At 53.4% G+C, this 16,973-nt stretch overlaps 2 protein-coding genes across 2 annotated transcripts; one reads left to right on the plus strand and one right to left on the minus strand.

The window, feature by feature from the left end:
• The first annotated feature begins 4,724 nt into the window (after positions 1-4,724).
• On the plus strand, positions 4,725-10,519 carry LOC128784769 (claudin-8-like). Its single transcript, XM_053936648.1, has one exon. It carries the CDS (start codon positions 6,518-6,520, stop codon positions 7,151-7,153), a length of 636 nt encoding a protein of 211 aa, XP_053792623.1. The 5' UTR covers positions 4,725-6,517; the 3' UTR covers positions 7,154-10,519.
• Positions 10,520-13,090: 2,571 nt separating this feature from the next.
• On the minus strand, positions 13,091-15,045 carry LOC128784080 (uncharacterized). Its single transcript, XM_053935358.1, has 2 exons — positions 13,420-15,045; positions 13,091-13,154 (listed from the first exon to the last, which is right to left on the minus strand). The coding sequence occupies exon 1, from the start codon at positions 14,717-14,719 to the stop codon at positions 13,643-13,645; it is 1,077 nt and encodes a 358-aa protein (XP_053791333.1). The 5' UTR covers positions 14,720-15,045; the 3' UTR covers positions 13,091-13,154; positions 13,420-13,642.
• Positions 15,046-16,973: the final 1,928 nt, after the last annotated feature.

Consider the following 16,973-nt stretch of genomic DNA (forward strand, 5'->3'; position numbering starts at 1 on the left):
CACGCTGAATTTTATTTTTGCTTTCCATTTACTTCCCGAGGAATTGTTAAGCCTCATCCACGTGTGCATCCCTAAGGTGTCCAGTGTAATTAATGAAGAATAACGTGATCAGGATCAGAGAGCTGTTCTCCTGGCTGCTCCAGGCACTCTCACCTCATTGGCAATGGCCTTGAGCAGAAATGCAGCTCCTCTCATCCTAATGATCCTTCAATTCCACCTTCTGCCTGCCATGTGAGCCCTGCTGCTCTCCAACACAACAGCACCAGCTTTCCTGAGGAAAAAAATCCTTGGTTTAAAGTCAGGCTGCACACATCAGGCTGTTTGCCATCTTCTTTCCTTTCCCTTCCCTCACTTCCAGCACATCTTTGGGATAAACAGCTATTAGACATTCCTCCTCCTCCTGAAGTGCTGTCCCTGTGCATTTCACACCGGGGATGAAGCAGCTGCTGCTGGGCCAGGGCCAGGGGAATTCCCATTTTGCCTGGCTAGGAACAGCCCTGGCTTGTCCCTGAGGAGGAGCTGGGTGCCCTCAGGAATGTGGTGGCACATGTTTGTGCCCTGGCAGGCCAGGGACACATCCTTGGCATCCTTGGAGCGCTCATGGCGCTGGGGATGGGTCCTCAGAGGAAAATTCCTTGCCTCCTGCAAAACCCTCCTGCTCTGGTCTCTGAGCTGGGGTCTGGGGTGGCACTGACCCTGCCCCGTGCCCAGCTGGGCTTTGGGGTGGCACAGGGAGCACGGGCTGGGGTAGCAGTGCTGGAGCTCACTTTGTGGGGGTTTATTTTGGAGGTGGCAATGAACAGTGTAATTACATTCAGGCTTGGGAGAGGGGGACTGGACTGGACAGGGAAGTGTCCAAATCCTTACTAGGAAAGATGAAAAAAAAACCCCTTTTCCTCATGGTTTTAGACCTACTTGAGCTGTGTTCCCAGCTCTGCTTGGCTACTGGGGAGCTCTAGTTCAGGGGTGTATTACAATGCTGAGCTCCAAAAGCGACCTTGGGAGTCTGAGCCTAAAACCCTGTTTCTAAGAGCATCAGGTAAAACAAAAGCTGTCACCTCTTTCTACAAACCTTGCCTCTCACTATCTTCAGGCCATCACTGCCACAATCTACCTTCTCTTCCAGTTTTATTGCACCCATGAAAGCACACAAATAGAGCAGCTGCCCCATGCTCCACCCAGCTGCTGGCACTCACCAAAGCCAGCAGTGCTGCCCTGGGAACTGGCTGCATTTCCAAGAGCTCAGTGCCATCAGAAGCCCCCAGAGCCACTTGCAGGTGCTGTCTGTAAGCAGCAGTCAGACAGCAGTTTTCTGGCAGCTCCTGTTTCTGCCAGCTTGTCCTGCTCCCTGTGTGCAGGCGGGGAGGTGACGAATTCCTCGTAAAAGCCTGCAGCGGTTTAGTGCGTGAAACACTCGGAGGAGTGATTCATTAAAGAAATATGGATATTGATCTAGTACTGATATCCAGCTGTGACGGACAAAAACTCTCTAAGAGTTTAAAGTTAGAAAGTGTATGTTCATTGCAGCGCCGGGCAGCGTGCGGGACAGCTCCCAAATACACACCACACCTTTCCAATGATTACAGAGTCCTTTTATCCACACCAGAATTGAATACCCAAAACACAAATACATATTCATCATCTTGGTCCATCCCATTCCTGCTTCGTATGCTAATCATTCCAAAAGCTGTTAAGCATGCGTAGTTTGTTCCTTGAAATGGGTCGGTGGTCCCTTCCATGGGGAGGGGTCCCAAAATGAGGAAGTAAATGAAGTCTTCCTCATTCTGACCTTTCTACCTTTTCAATGCAAATATGACAAATGAACCTTGGTAGAACTCCCATTCCCTGTCTTCAATTGGTTTCAGAACAGAGGAGGCCCACGATTGTCTTATGTTGCTAAAAGTTGTTTGTCAGTTTCTATATTCTTCATCATAAACCCAGCTAACTAAACATTGTGTTGACAAGCAATCAATTTTTAGTTAACTACAAACTCTTAACTTCATCGAGGCCTACTCATTTATTTTAATTAACTCTAGTAAGGCTTATCTCTCTAACTAAAATCTTAGCTCCTCTAAAATCTCTAAATCCCTTTAAAGTTTACATTTCAGGAGTGTTTAATCAAGTATGACTGCAGGGTTTCATTGCTCTCCAGGCAGGCCCCTCGGTGTCCAGCAGCCAGGCTCCATCCATGGCAGCACCCAGAGCCTGGCAGCTCTGTCAGGCTGGGGATTCCAGGCGTGCTGCAGGAGGTGACCGAGAAGAACCCTGAGTTCTTACAATCCCAGTGTCACTCAGGGGTCTCAAAGCTGGAGCTGGAGTGCCGCAGGTGAGCTGGGGAAATCCCTCTCCAAGCACAGCAGGTGCTCCTCTCACCCCTAAATGCTTGAAGAGAGGGGGGAGGAGGTCACCTTTTAGCATTACAGACAGACCAGAGGAGCAGGCAGCAGTATTAAAGGTAGCACAAATAAAAGGGCCTCTGTTGGCTTCAGGCCATTTTCTCCTGGAGTAAAAACAGAGTCAGGACCACCTTTTCTCTCACCAGCAGGCTCATTGCAGCAGTCAGTGCAAATACCCCAGGAAGCATGGAGCCATGGGGGCAGGGTGTGCTTTCATCGGACAGCCCTGCAAGGAGCTGAAAACAGCGTGGTGAACCCAGCAGGAGACCCTGGGGAGGGAGAGCCACGGGCAGGAAGGACCTGGTGCCACTCAGGAGTGTTCCTAACAAAGGCTCACAGCTCCCTGTGCCCTTCCAGCAGGGATTGCTGGCAGAGCAGGGCCCAGGTGCAGCCCCCTGCCCAGGGCAGGGATGCAGGGAGCCCACGGAGCCCCAGCCTGCTGGGCTGCCCCTGCCAGGCTCTGGGGAGCTGGAGATCACTGGAAGCCAGGTAAGAAGTGATTTGCAGTGTGCCTTTGACAGGTCTCCACACCTGCCTGCTCCAGGAGCGCTCCTGAGCCTCCAGCTCAGCTCATTAGGCTGCAGCACAGCCAACCTCTGTGCTGCTGCTGCTGCTGCGAGCACAGAATGAGCTCTGGGCATTGTGGCTGCACGCTTGCACTGGATTAGAGCCTCTTGCCTCCTCTCCAGGTGCATGTGTATGAGAAGCACTCTGAAATGAAAGGTAGAGAGCTTATTCAAAGAGGAAGTGGTCCTGCTTCAGGGGAGGCAATTCAGTGTTGACGTTATTGGTGCCCATAACTAATTAAACACTGAGGCTCATTGACAGGGCCTGCTAATCCTGTGGGCTGGGGATGCTCCACTTCTTTCCTTTCCAAGGGGCATCAGCACTTTAAGAGCCAGAGAGGGAGCAGAAGGTGGTGCCCCCGGGAGAGATTCAAATGAACATCCTGATTTGAAGGGAAGAGCAGATGTAAATCTGAGAGAGGTCCAGGGAGAGGTGAGGTGTAAAGGTTACGTGCTCCCTCAGCGCTCCCACTCTCCTCTTTGAAGGCAGATTTTGGGGTGGACATGTTTGCATAAGAACTGGTGCTGTCCTCCCGAGGCAGGGAAGCATTCAAATAGCACAGCAGGGGGATGATGCACAGTGAGGAGGCTTCCCAAGTCTAGTCGTGTGTGAGCAGCGGGGATTTCCTTTCAATTCCTCCCTAAATCTGACCCTAAATCCGTGGTCTGGGAGCACTTGTGTGGTCTGTGCTGTGAGAGAGAGGTGCTGCTCAGGGGGGTCTGGAAATGCCTCAGCCAGCCAAGCCCCTCGTTCTGAGAGCCTCCAAATGGAGCTGCAGTTCTCGGGGGGGCACAGGGCTGCAAGAGCCCCTCCAGGCTGGCCCAAACACAGGGTTTACCTGCAAAAGATGGTTTTTCCTCAGCTTAGCAAAGTCAGGGACTCACTGGCGTTTGGGGGAGGTTCAGGAGGTTTTCCAGGGCCCAGATACTCATAGTGGTTTTGGGTTTTATCCCAAGCCTGTCTCCTGTAAACTTTTGTAAGCTGCAAAGCTCCTTTAAGCTCCTGAAATTTGCCTTCAGATTCCATTTGGAGGTTTCCCTCTGCTGCAGTGTCACCTGGGTGTCCCTGGGACTCAGAGCAGTGTCACTTGTGTGTCCCCTGGATCCAGAGCAGTGTCACCTGGGTGTCCCCTGGATCCAGAGCAGTGTCACCTGGGTGTCCCTGGGACCCAGAGCAGTGTCACCTGGGTGTCCCTGGGACCCAGAGCAGTGTCACCTGGGTGTCCCCTGGATCCAGAGCAGTGTCACCTGGGTGTCCCTGGGACCCAGAGCAGTGTCACCTGGGTGTCCCTGGGACCCAGAGCAGTGTCACCTGGGTGTCCCTGGGACCCAGAGCAGTGTCACCTGGGTGTCCCCCTCTCCTGCTGACACCCTGCCCAGGGTCTCAGCCACCAAAGGCTCCAACTCCAGCTGAAAAGGAACCCCACCCAGCCATTTGGCACTCCCTGGGTGTATTGCTGCACTCTAATCCTATTTCTCTGAGAAGTTTTCATCTTCTCTGCAGCCATGCCCTGGTGATTTTCCGCATGGCCTCAGCTGCTGACCCTCCCAGAGCATCCAAGGGAGAATTATTTCCCAGCAGCCCTGACAGATAAGGCAGCCAGGAGGATGGATTCAGGGCATTAGGCATGGTCTGTGCTCCAGCTGTGCTCACCTTCAGGAGCTGCCTGCCTGAAAACGCTGCACAAAGAGTTTTCCTGCTTAAAAAAAAAAAAAAAAAAAAAAAGGCATTTAAACGCTGGTTTTAAGAGAGATTTTCCATCATAAATTGATTTCTGGCTCTGGAGTTAAAATAAGGAAAATAAAAACCACTTTGGGCAATTCAGAAGTAAAGGAAGTCCAGCAAGATGGATGGAGGCTGTGCTCAAGTGTAATAGCACAGGTCTGTGTGCAATGCTCTTCTAAGGGAGTTTCTTTCAGACCCATCTCTGACTTCTGACTTCATCTCCTCCTTTGTGGCACGGAGCAAAGTGCCTCAAATTCCTGCATCACAGGGTTCTTCTCTTCTGCCTGTGGAAGAGTGAAGTGAAACTCCTCTCCCTGTAAGTACAAACCTGGTGATGCATTTATTTCTGTGTTTCACACCTCAGCTGAGGACATTTTTTACTTTCCAGATTCCTGGTTGTAGACTCAAAGCTGAATTACCCAGATCCCTTGGGATCATTTTCCACGTAGAAATGTAACATTATACGGAATAATTTGCATTATCTGGCACTTCCTTCCTTCCTTACAAGAAGTAACTGGGCTCTGGGTGGTTTGGGTGGACAGTTTCCTTTTCATGGCTTTAGTTTTGGCTTTGATCATGTTGTGTAGGCAGCTAAAGCTGTAATTAAATTAATACCATCAAAGGCAAGGTCTGGTATTTCCAACACACACAAGCAAAAAAACCCCAGAATAGTCTTTCTTCCACTGCACTTCTAGGGGCCTTTATCCTCTTTGGTGGGCCAATTTTTTAAACTTGTGTTTTTTAACTGGTTCAGAGAGCTGGACAGCAGCACACATCAACAGCAGCACATCAACTTCTCCAGCCTTGTCTCAGGCAGGAGAAGAAAGCAGCCAAAGCCAGAGTGCAGCAGCAGTTCTGGACTGCCCGAGGCACAGCAGCCTCTGGAAGGGGTTTGCCCTGGTTTGCCCAGGCTTGCAGGGATCTGGGCAGGCTGGGAGGCACTCTGGCTCTGTGCCTGCACATCCTTTCCACACCAGAGCACGGCCCCAGCCCCCGGTGTCCCCTGAGACTCTTGGTGTGACAACACTTCCCTTCTGGTTCTCCTGGAGGATTGGCTCCCATCTTGTGCCTCCTCTCCTGGGTTCAGAAGCAGCAGCTGTGAAGCTCAGCCACTTCTTTGCTTTGTTGAATTTTGGAGCTGGAAGGGCGAAGCTTTGATGTTGGCTGGAATACTTGACTTTCCTGTACCTGTCTAATATCCTGATTAGGCTTTTGTATTTGTTCAAAATGAGAAATCTACGTTAAAGGGCTACACCAAGTACCTGTTGGCTTGATTTAAAGGAAAGTAGCAATCAGCTGTTTTCCCAGGGCTGCAGAAATAAACCCCACTCAAGTCTCAAGCTTAGCTGTTGTTGTAAGAACAACTGTAATGACCCATTTTAAACAATTCAGCAGACGGAAGTTCGGGCTTTCTGCACTGGATTTCAACAGAGCTGCAATCTTGCACTTAGGAAATGGTTAACCCTGCAATTAGGCACCTTTAATTGAATCCCTGCCACTTGCTTAATTACAGCAGCACTTCAACCACCCTGCCAGCAGCAGTGAAATCAGCCCTGCCCCACCTCTCCCAGCTGCCATTGGCTGCAAAAACCTGCCGGGCTTGACGGGCCGCACTCGGAGGGGATTTCAAGGCCAATAAATAGCAGGGCCTTGGAGCAGTCAGGAGTGGATCTCCCCCTGTCAGAAGTCCCGGCTGGGGCCAGCCTGTCCCAGCAAACCCGGCCTGCTGCGCCAGGAGGCCGCTGGAGGAGACGCTCCCTGTCGTGCAGGCCGTGGCTTGTGAGTCGGTGACTTTGGCCAGCCCTGGGCACAGCCGGAGCAGGGGCGGCATGGCGCGCTGCGTGCTGCACATCGCCGGGCTGATTCTCGGCGGCGTGGGCATGGTGGGCACCCTGGCGGCCACGGCCATGCCCCAGTGGAGGGTGTCGGCCTACGTGGACGGCAACATCGTGGTGTTCGAGACCGTCTGGGAGGGGCTGTGGATGGACTGCATCAGCCAGCTGGGCCTCAGGCTGCAGTGCAAGTTCTACGACTCGGTGCTGGCGCTGCCGCCGCCGCTGGAGGCCTTCCGGGCCCTCATGTGCCTGGCCGCGGCGCTGGCCGTCGCGGCCTTCCTCGCCGCCATCGCGGGGGTCACGTACACCCCGCGCGGCAAGCGGGGCCCCGGGGCCGTCAGCACCTTCGTCCTGGCCGCCGGGGCTGCCTTCCTGCTCACGGGCACGCTGGTGCTGATCCCGGTCTCCTGGACCGGGGGCAGCATCGTCCGGGACTTCTACGACCCCGAGGTGCCGGTGCCGCTGAAGCGGGAGCTGGGCGCTGCCCTGTACGTGGGCTGGGGCAGCGCTGCCCTGCTGCTGGCCGCGGGGGCCATGCACTGCCACTGCTGGTGCGGGGCTGGCGCGGCCACCGGCCCCGGCCACCCGCGGCTGGCCCGGCCGGCGCCGGGCGTCCATGCCTACGTGTAGCTGCTGCCCGCGGCCACCCGCTGCTCTGGGCACCTTGAGGATCGTCTCATTCCAGCCCCTGCCATGGGCACCTTCCACCGTCCCAGCTGGCTCCGAGCCCCATCCAGCCTGGCTTTGGACACTGCCAGGGATCCAGGGGCGTCCTGTGATCTTCCTACTTGGCGCGTGCCGATTGACTCCTTGGTTTGCCTCCAGCTGCAAGGGAGGAGTAGTTTTGTTGCTTTGCTGTTTACTGCTGGCTTGGATCCCCGCTCTCTAGCGCCTGGCAGGAGCTGTTCTCACACGGGTGCTTGGTTGGAGCACAGGCCCCATTTCTCCGGGAATGAGGAATGGCGTGGGGACAGCAGCAGTCTCGAGGCTCTCGAGGAAGATGAGCAGCCTGCGCTGGGCCGGAGCGAAGGAGCCGCTGTGCCGTACCCCAGTGCCCTGCCCAGACCCCTGAGGTGCAGAGGGAGCAGGGCATTTCCCTGGGGAGTGGAGTGTCCCTAAGGAGTGCTCCGGGAGAAGCCTGGAGCTGGCAGCACGGCTCGGTGAGCAGGGAAGCCTCCAGCTTCCAGTCCTGGCACGGAGATGTTTGTGCTACCCCACAGAGGCCTCTGGGACTGTGCGTGGATTTCTCTGATGCTTGTGGAGCTGGTGTATCCTCCTCATCTCCTCTGCAGGGCACGGAACGTGGCTCATGGAACAGGTTTTTGATCATTTCCCCAGAGTTTGCCGTGACGGTGTTGGCTTCCCTGCTGCTTGCCGCCCCTCATGCTCTGAGGCTCCTCCTGCCCTGCAGGCAGCGCCTCCTCCTCTGTGAAGCTCGGCACAGACCGTGCCCTGTGCTCATGCAAAGTGCAATTTCCAGGCCAGGGAATGCACAGGCAGTCCCCACCTGCCCCTGGGAGCAGAGAGCTGCAGCCCACGGCTCCCAGCACGCCCAGAAGGCCAAGCCCAGACGTTGCTCCAGCTGCTCCGTGCTTGCCAGGCTGCCTTGGGAATGCAGCCAGAGCAGCCTTCTCCTTCCTGGCCATCCTGCAGGACCCAGCAGCATCTGCAGCTGGCAATTCCAGCGTTCCCCGCTGGAAACCTTGGAGTCTGCGTTCCACCCCACGATCAGTGCCCAAGGAAGGTCCAGTTCAGCAGGGTTTTTCTGGTTCTTCAGCCAGCGGTGGTGGGTGGCAGCATTTAAGGGGCAGTTTCATGGCACGGGGCTCAGCCTGACCCTCTGCTGTGGCTGGTGCTGAGAAAAGGCTGTGGTGCCTGTTTGGGCTGAGGAGAGCGACGTCTCTGCCTGTTCATCCGACTGCTCCATTTGAAAGAGAACACGGAAAGCTGCATTTAATTAAAGAGGCCTTTTATTAACTTGGCTTCAGATGATCTTAGATGAGACAGTGCCGTGCTCCACAGAAATTCATTACTTCTATTAACTCAGGGGCATTTGCATTGAAGGCAGCCAGCTCAGATCTTGCAGTGGGAATTTTTGAGGCCCCGCAGAACTGGTTTCATGTCTCCAGATCATCACTCAAGCAGTCAAATCAGCACTTACTAATTCTAGATGGAAATTGAAGAAAACAGTCGTAAATAGGTTTTTCTAGCACTAAACCATGTTTTTTTTTTCCTGCTGTCTTAGGAAGTCTGTCACGGCAGCTGTCAGTGACAGCCGATTTCAGTGGAGTCATTCTGGTGACTTTGGTAATAATTTCCACTACCCTGAGGAACTCCACCTCCTATTTTATTGTGATTTTTGTCCTACAATGCATATTTTGTTTAATATGGAACTATTGGGTGAGTAAGCCAGAATTGCACATTTTGGAGTAATTTAGATATGACATTTGTGATTAACAAAGCAGAGGATGGAGATATTTGCAATGCAAATCTGATACATATTTATGTGTAGGTAATGGATTTAAATGATGATGTATTCAGCGTAATGCAACTTTATGCAGATGTAAGTGCTTAAGAAGTAATTAAGTACAGTTTTCTGTAACATTAATTAGAGGATCCTGAATGCTTCCACTATCAGTGGGCTCATCTAGGAATCAAATTGGAACTGGGTGTGCCATTTGCACTGGTAACTTTATTTTCAAAGAGCAGAAAGATATAAAACTGTTTTATTTGAGCATTTAGCGTCACTTTCAAAGAAAACCTGAGCTTTTTTTCTCTGCCATTAGCACCTGATGACTGCATCTTTCCCCATGTCTCTCTTTTCCCAGCGGATCAAAAGAGCAGCTCAGACAGCCCTGTGCTCGTGTGTGGGCTTGGAACCCAGCCCTGCTTCCAAGGGTGGAGCCAGGCTGGGCTGCTGCTGGCACGTCCAGCGGGGTGAGTGGCACAGGTGGCAATTTCTGGTGATGTGCTGGAGCCTTGCAGGCTGGCAGGAACGTGTTTAAGAGCGTGTGGCACCAACATTTCAGAGTGTGGCGCAGGAACAGCTGCCTCAGGTGGAGCTGATCTGCGGGAGGGGGAGCTGGGGGTTGCCTCCTCCTGCTGAGCAGCACTGGAACCCCCACGCTGTGGGGAAAAGCCCACTCAGAGGGTTAGGAGACGTTCTGTGTCTGTGTGCAAGGAATGCATTTGGCACTGAATGGGTGCATTTGTGCCTGCTAAGGGCCACGGGGTTTTTCCTCTTCCTTTGCCCTGTTCAGATGCTCTGAGCTGACTCAGGAGGAGGAAGCTGTAAGCCTTCAGCAGAAAACCCTGCAGCTGAGCTTTGCGACTGAGCTGCTGCTGTTGATGAGTTTTCTGAGGGTCACAGGAGAAGTTTGGCTGGAGGGGACTGATGGAGGAGCTGGGCCACATCCCCGTGCCCAGGGCTGCACCTGCTCTGGAAAATCTCCGGCTCCTGCTGGGTTATACCCAGCCAGACCCCGTGTCCAGTGACCCTGAGCATCCAGGGGCATTCTTGGAGCTTACCCGGGTGGCTGAGCTGTCCTTCCATGAGACAGGTGAGGCGAGGACGCTCAGGAACAGGAGCAGTGCAGCAGGACTTTTTGGGAAGGAGCCACCTGGGCGCTCCTGGAAGCAGGGTGGGAATAATCACTCCTGAGTGCACCTTGCTCTGGCAGGGAAAGGCCTGGCTGTGGCTCTCACTTGCTGTGCATGGGCCAGGGGTGGCTGAAACCTTGTGCCAGGCTGCTGTGTGCTGCAGCTCTGCTCTCCTGGAGGAGGGCAGGGGGAAGCTGCCCTGGTGCTCTGTGCCCACAGCCCCAGGCACAGCTGGCAGAGCCTTCAGCCTCCGTGGGCTGCCTGCAAAGAGCTGATGAAATAGTTAAATCTCTGGTGTAATAGCCTGGTGGTTTTGTGTGCTTTGATGTTTGGTGATTGCAGGACTTTGGAAACAAACGTGTCCAGCTGAGATCTTGCTGTGTATTTGAAATAAACTTGTCCAAAAAAGCCACAAATGCCAGAGATTTTTTTTAATTATTATTTATTTATTTCAGCAGGAGACGGAGGAGTCCTGCGACTTGATTTGAATAAAGGCAGAGTGCACCGGGAGTTTTCTCTGCCGAGGTCTGGGAGGGCACCGCCTCCTTTTATCCCAAACTGCCGGCTGCACGCCGCCCTCCTCCTTCCCCCACTGGCCCAGGTACCAGGAAGGTGCGCCTGCCCCACATCCCCCCTTGAAGGGGATATCTTCCCCCAGAGATCCCCCTGTCTCTCTCAGGAGTTGGGTACCAAACCTGCTGCCCGCAGCGAGCAGGGACAGCCAGACCCACTGCAAAGCTGTCAGTGCCCATCTGTCACCAGAGGACACAAGCAAAAACAACGCACCACAGCCTTGGTTACGATGAAGAGACTCATTTATTTCCTGACTCCAATCTTTTATAGTTCTCAAAAGGTGCCAGTGGATTGGAGGGTGAACGTGCCACCTCTCCAACGACACTGGACAAACTACCTGTACATCAAATTTCTCTGCCTCTATGAAGGAATGCAAAACAATAAGTTGTTTACAGAAAGTTGTGTAAAAAAGTTCTCTACAAAAATATAAACTCAGAAGGCTTTAAAAAACTCTTGATAACCAGGGCGACACCCATCCCCTCAGCCCTCAACACATCCTTCTCTCAGTGCCTCCTCACCTCTCTCTTTGCAAACCCTAGTTATCACTACCTCGACCCTTTTTAACAGCATTTGAGGAAGATTTGAAACAGCCCCTCCCGACTTTTCTATGCCTGCTCCCTGCAAGAGGTGTGGCGAGTAAATGCAGAGAATGAAGCAGTGGCAGTTCCCGTTAGCCCATTAACCACCAGAGCTCCTTGCCCATGGCTACCGAGAGCCCAGGTCTCCCATCCTCTTCCTCCAGCTGAGAAGTCCAAATCTCCAGGGCTTTGGAGACCCTGCCCCGAGTGTGGTGTGCCCACCCGTGTCCAGCTGTCCTGGCTGCTGTCCTGCAGTCCTGGGGGATGGTATGGACAGCAGAGCGCAGAGGCAGCGTCTGTGGGGACTGGGCTTCCTGCTCAAGGCATCCCAAGCTAACTCAAGTAACGGTTTTCTAAAAAAAAAGTGAAATTAGAAGATAAATTTTTAAATATTCAAATGACCTCAAGTAACCCCTGTGACCTCAAATGACCCCTATGACCTGAAGTAACCCTGAATGTACCTCAAACGACCCCGAGCAGGGTCTCAAATGACCTTGAGTAACCCCTAGAAAAACCAAAAAATTCTCAAATGACCTCAAGTAACCCCTGTGACCTCAAATGACCCCTGTGACCTGCAGTAACCCCCGTCATGACCTCAGACAACCCCTATGGCCTGAAGTAACCCCGAATTTGACCTCAAACAACCCGAATAGAGCCTCAAATGACCTAAAGTAACCCTGGAAAAGCCAAAAAAATTTCAAATGACCTCAAGTAACCCCTGTGATCTCAAATGACCCCTATGATCTGAAGTAACCCCAAATTTGACCTCAAATGACCCCTATGACCTGAAGTAACCCTGAATGTGACCTCAAACGACCCCTATGACCTCAAGTAACCCCGAATTTGACCTCAAATGACCCCGAGCAGGGTCTCAAAGGACCTAAAGTAACCCCTTGAAAAACCAAAAAATTCTCAAATGACCTCAAGTAACCCCTGTGACCTCAAATGACCCCTGTGACCTGGAGTAACCCTGAATGTGACCTCAAATGACCCCTGTGACCTGGAGTAACCCCAAATGTGACCTCAAATGACTCCTATGACCTGAAGTAACCCCAAATGTGACCTCAAATGACCTGAAGTGACCTGTAGCAGTCTGAAAATACCCCAGAATGTGTGGCCCAGCAGCCCTCGGTGGTGGCAGGACTTCACTCAGGCCATGGCACCCCATGGGCTCAGGCCCTGGCCATCTGGGGCTGTTGGAGGGTGAACAAGCCCTGCTGGCCACCCCTTGGCTCCCCAGTTCCCAAATCAGCTCATGGGAATGGGAATCACAGAGACACACTGGGACAAGTCTGATTTAGGTTTTTATTTTGTTTGATTTTCAAACAAGAAAGGGGGGGGGTGAACTAAAAGCACTTTGCCCTTGTTGAGATGTTCTACAGCAGATTTATGTGACGATGAAGAATTGCTGCTGGTGCACTGCTGCTGTTGGTGATTGGTTCCTGTCGTTCTTCAGCTCTCAGCAGTCCAACACGGGGCTCATCTCAGAGACCAGGCAGGGCACACCGTTCTCTGATGCCTTCTGTCCTAGAGCAGCAATCCTGAAGCCCAGCGACGTCCTTTTGTGTGTCGGGAATACCCATTCCTGAGATGGGCTGTGCCGAGGATGCAGGGGCCTCTGGGCCAGCCACCATGGGGTGCTTGTCCTCTCGTTGTGAGTTCAGCTGAACTCACTGCAGCTGCTGGGATGCTCCTCAGGGGTGTTCTGAGGTCCCTGCAGAGAAGCAGTCGTGTCACCGTTCCCACACTGCCCCGAGTTCTGTCCACGGGAGCCCGGAGCAGCGCTGACAACAGATGAGCTTCCTCTGGTAGGTGCTCCCCCTCTCACTTCAGGTACCCAGGCTGCTAAGGAGGAGGAGGGGGGGTTCCATCCCATGTTCCTGAAAGAAAAAACAGAGGTTACCTCGTGGAGTGTATCCTCTCTCCCTGGCTGGGGGACATCTGCTCCTAAAGGCAGAGACTGGCTGGTTCTGGTGAGATGTGGTAAATCCCTTCCTGAAGCTCCTGTCTCACTTTCTGGTGGCCTTCTTCAATCAAGCTCCAGACGTGCTCAGGCAGCTTTGTTTCCATGGACAAGACATGGGTGTATAACAGGGCAGTGACAGTGTCCTTGTAAATTCTCAGCCTGCTGACCAGTGCTCCCACCTTGTCCTCTCCTTCCCTCCACTGCAGCATCTCCAGCTAACGGGAGGATCTCTCTGGTCTGAGGCGTGCAAATCTCAACCACATCTGCGACGTGCACTGTACAGCCTTGGGGCTCTTAGGGAAAAATGATCTCCTTGTTCCACTGTGCTCCATTTGCCCTGGTGCACCTGGGGGGTCTTCTTTACAAAGGCATCCTCACACTCACACTCACACTCCCCAGCAGTCACCACCAGAGGCTGAGAGGTTCCTGGGTTCTCCTGGTGCCCTGGGCATAGACCACGTCCCAGCACAGGGATCCCAGCTGCCTGGCCTCACTCCTGTCCACAGGGGTGTCACTGGCTCTGGCGTCCCAGAGGCGGAGCAGCCAGGCCAGGATGGACTCGTTGCTCTGGGGGGCGAGCTCCCTCCACAGGTCTGGGGACACAGAGAGAGTGATGACCCCTGGCTCTGGCTCTTCTGCTGGGTGTGAGGGTCCAGCCAGCTCCTCATCAGTCACTGTGTGCATGGATTTGCTCTTGGATTTCTTCTTCTGAACAGGGGCAGCTGCTGCTGGCTCGGGCTGTCCTGGCTCGGTGACGGTCTGTGTGGAAGCACTGACTGCCCTTTGGGTTCCTCTTCCCTCTGGGGCAGGCTGTGCAGATGTGGTGCCTGTTTCCCTGCTTTGGGTTCCTTTTCCCTCTGGGGCAGGCTGTGCAGATGTGGTGCCTGTTTCCCTGCTTTTGGCTCCTTTTCCCTCTGGGGCAGGCTGTGCAGACGTGGTGCCTGTTGCTGTGCTTTGGGTTCCTCTTCCCTCTGGGGCAGGCTGTGCAGACGTGGTGCCTGCTGGCTCTGTCCTCTCCTCCTCCTCGAGACGCCGCCGAAGCACACGCAGCACTGCTCTGTGGCTAAGCGTGGTGTAGAGGCTGCAGGCTACAGAGAGGAGACAAAGCAGAACTAACAAGAAGATTAAGCCATCTTTGACACCCAGAGAGAGATCAATATTTTCAAAAACTGCTGTGTCAGGTCTGAAAGGCTGGAAGAAACCACTCTCTACTCTTTCCCCCAGGGGCTGGGTGCGATTGTTGAAGAGGACCCAGATGTAGCAGCCCAGACCAGGACAAGCAAACAAAACTGAATGTATATTATGAATGATGTTCACTGCCTCAGAGGTTATCATGCAACAGGCATAATACACCAACAAAGCAATTTTCACACCATTCCCTGGTCTCAACAGGAGCATTGCAGCAGACAGGTAGCTCTCCATGTGTGGAAAAAGACAGAGAGCAAGGTGCAAGACCCGTGCAAGCACGGTGAGCACCATGGTGAATAGGAGGTTGCTGTAACACAAAATTGTAATTCTGACTTCTCTCAGGACTGGCCCCACACAGGGTACCAAAATATGTACGAGTCTGAAAGCAAACCAGTGGGAGATCCCAAGTCAGAACTACAATTTAACAGGAGAAAGAAAGCAGAGGCAGAAAACAGCAGCTTCGACTGCCAGAGCCAGAATACAACCTGGCAGCCCGGGGGTCTGATCAGCGGTGGCTGCGGTTCTCTTGGAGGCAGGACGTGGTTCCCTCGGAGTGGTGATCCTGCAGAGGGGTCTGGTCTTCCTCTGAAGGTCCCGTGGCGATTCTGGACCTCTTCTTCTCTGGGAACTCAGCAGGCAAAGTGCTCGTGGTGCCCCAGGGCTCAGCTTATATGCAGGTGGGACTGCTTGGCTCCTCCCCTGGGCAGAGCATCTCTCAATGATGGAATTCATGAGTCATCCAGAGGATTTTGGGGGCCACCTGCAGAGGAATATCCCTTGGAGAGTTACAGGAGATGAGTCATGGAAGAGAGAAAGAACACTGTCCCACCTGTTTTTACAGCTTATGGAGGTGGGGATAGAATTCATACTTTCAGTTTCATCTTCTGTTGTAACCCAAGACATAACCTCACCCAGAGACTGCAACCCCAAGAAACCCCAAATGACCTCAAGAAACCCCTACCAGAGCTTCCAATGACCTCAAGAAAAGAAACCACAAATGACCTAAAGAAACCCCTACCAGGGCCTCCAAGGACCTCAAGAAAAGAAACCCCAAATGACCTGAAGAAACCCCTGTGACCTCAGGTAGCCCCTGGGGTTCTGCACCCTCAGTTCCCAGGGAGGAGCAGCCTGCAGCAGCCCAGGTACCAGAACCAGAACCAGGTCCCAGAACCAGGCTGGCAGGGGCAAGGAGGCAAAGCAGACTCTCCCACAGCTTCCATCCCTGCCTATTCCCTCCATGCATCTTCCCAAGGAGCTGGCTCCTCAGCAGCAGGATCTGAGCAAGCCAGAGGACTCACCAGGCTCGTGGCAGCCCTTCAGTTTTACCACACACAGTCAGTACAGAGCCTTAAACTGGGTTAAAAAACCCTAAAGTGATGAATATTGTTCCACAGAGAAAAAGTGTAAAACAACTCAGTGGACACAACACTGTTCATGTCTCGTTCTTCCTGGCCTCTCCCAGCCCTGCACCACGTGTTTGAAGGGAATGGGCAGAGGCAGGATGGATATAACACCCAGAGTGCTCGTTCCCATCCACACACATTCACCAGTAGTGCTGGAACCAAATGCACCTGCTCATCCTGCCCACTTAGCAAAGGAACAGCTGAACAATTGTTCCCCCTTTGGCATAAAATTCACACCAGAGAGAGAAGTTCCCGTGCTTACCAGGAAACACTTCTTGGTCCAGCAAGGGCTCCAGTGTGGTGAGCCCGGGTACAATAGCAGATCCTGACACCCTTAACAATCCATTTCTAATGTTCTTTCTTACAAATGGCACATCGACTCCTTCCCAGGCAGTGTCCTGGTGGCTGCCCCCTTCCCTTTCGTCCTGGGGCTCCCTGCAGTTTCTCCAGTTGGGTACTGTAAAAACTGTGCCATTATCCTTGCCTGCACCATTGCCTCTTTCTCATCCCTTCTTCCACATCTTTCATATACCCGAGATCCCTTTCCAACCAGTTCCTGGAAGACTCAGCCACCTCTCCACCCCTTGCATGTGGGCTCTCACCCTCCCACAGCCACCAAACTCTGTAAAATCACTCAGCTCCCCAGTGACCCAAACAAAATCCCTTCGTGTATCAGGCCAGGCTTTGGTGACACATCCTCTCTTACGTGGCACGCCAAAGGTGGTCCCTGTGCCACACACCACAGCCTGTCCCTGTGCCACACACCACAGCCTGTCCCTGTGCCACACACTGCACACCACAGCCTGTCCCTGTACCTCACACCACAGCCTGTCCCTGTGCCACACACCACAGCCTGTCCCTGTGCCACACACTGCACACCACAGCCTGTCCCTGTGTCACACACCACAGCCTGTCCCTGTGCCACACACCACAGCCTGTCCCTGTGCCACACACCACAGCCTGTCCCTGTGCCACACACTGCACACCACAGCCTGTCCCTGTGCCACACACCACAGCCTGTCCCTGTGCCACACACCACAGCCTGTCCCTGTGCCACACACCACAGCCTGTCCCTGTGCCACACACTGCACACCACAGCCTGTCCCTGTGCCACACACCACAGCCTGTCCCTGTGCCATACA

The sequence above is a fragment of the Vidua chalybeata genome, chromosome 2 (assembly GCF_026979565.1).
Source record: "Vidua chalybeata isolate OUT-0048 chromosome 2, bVidCha1 merged haplotype, whole genome shotgun sequence".
Classification (NCBI taxonomy): domain Eukaryota; kingdom Metazoa; phylum Chordata; class Aves; order Passeriformes; family Viduidae; genus Vidua; species Vidua chalybeata.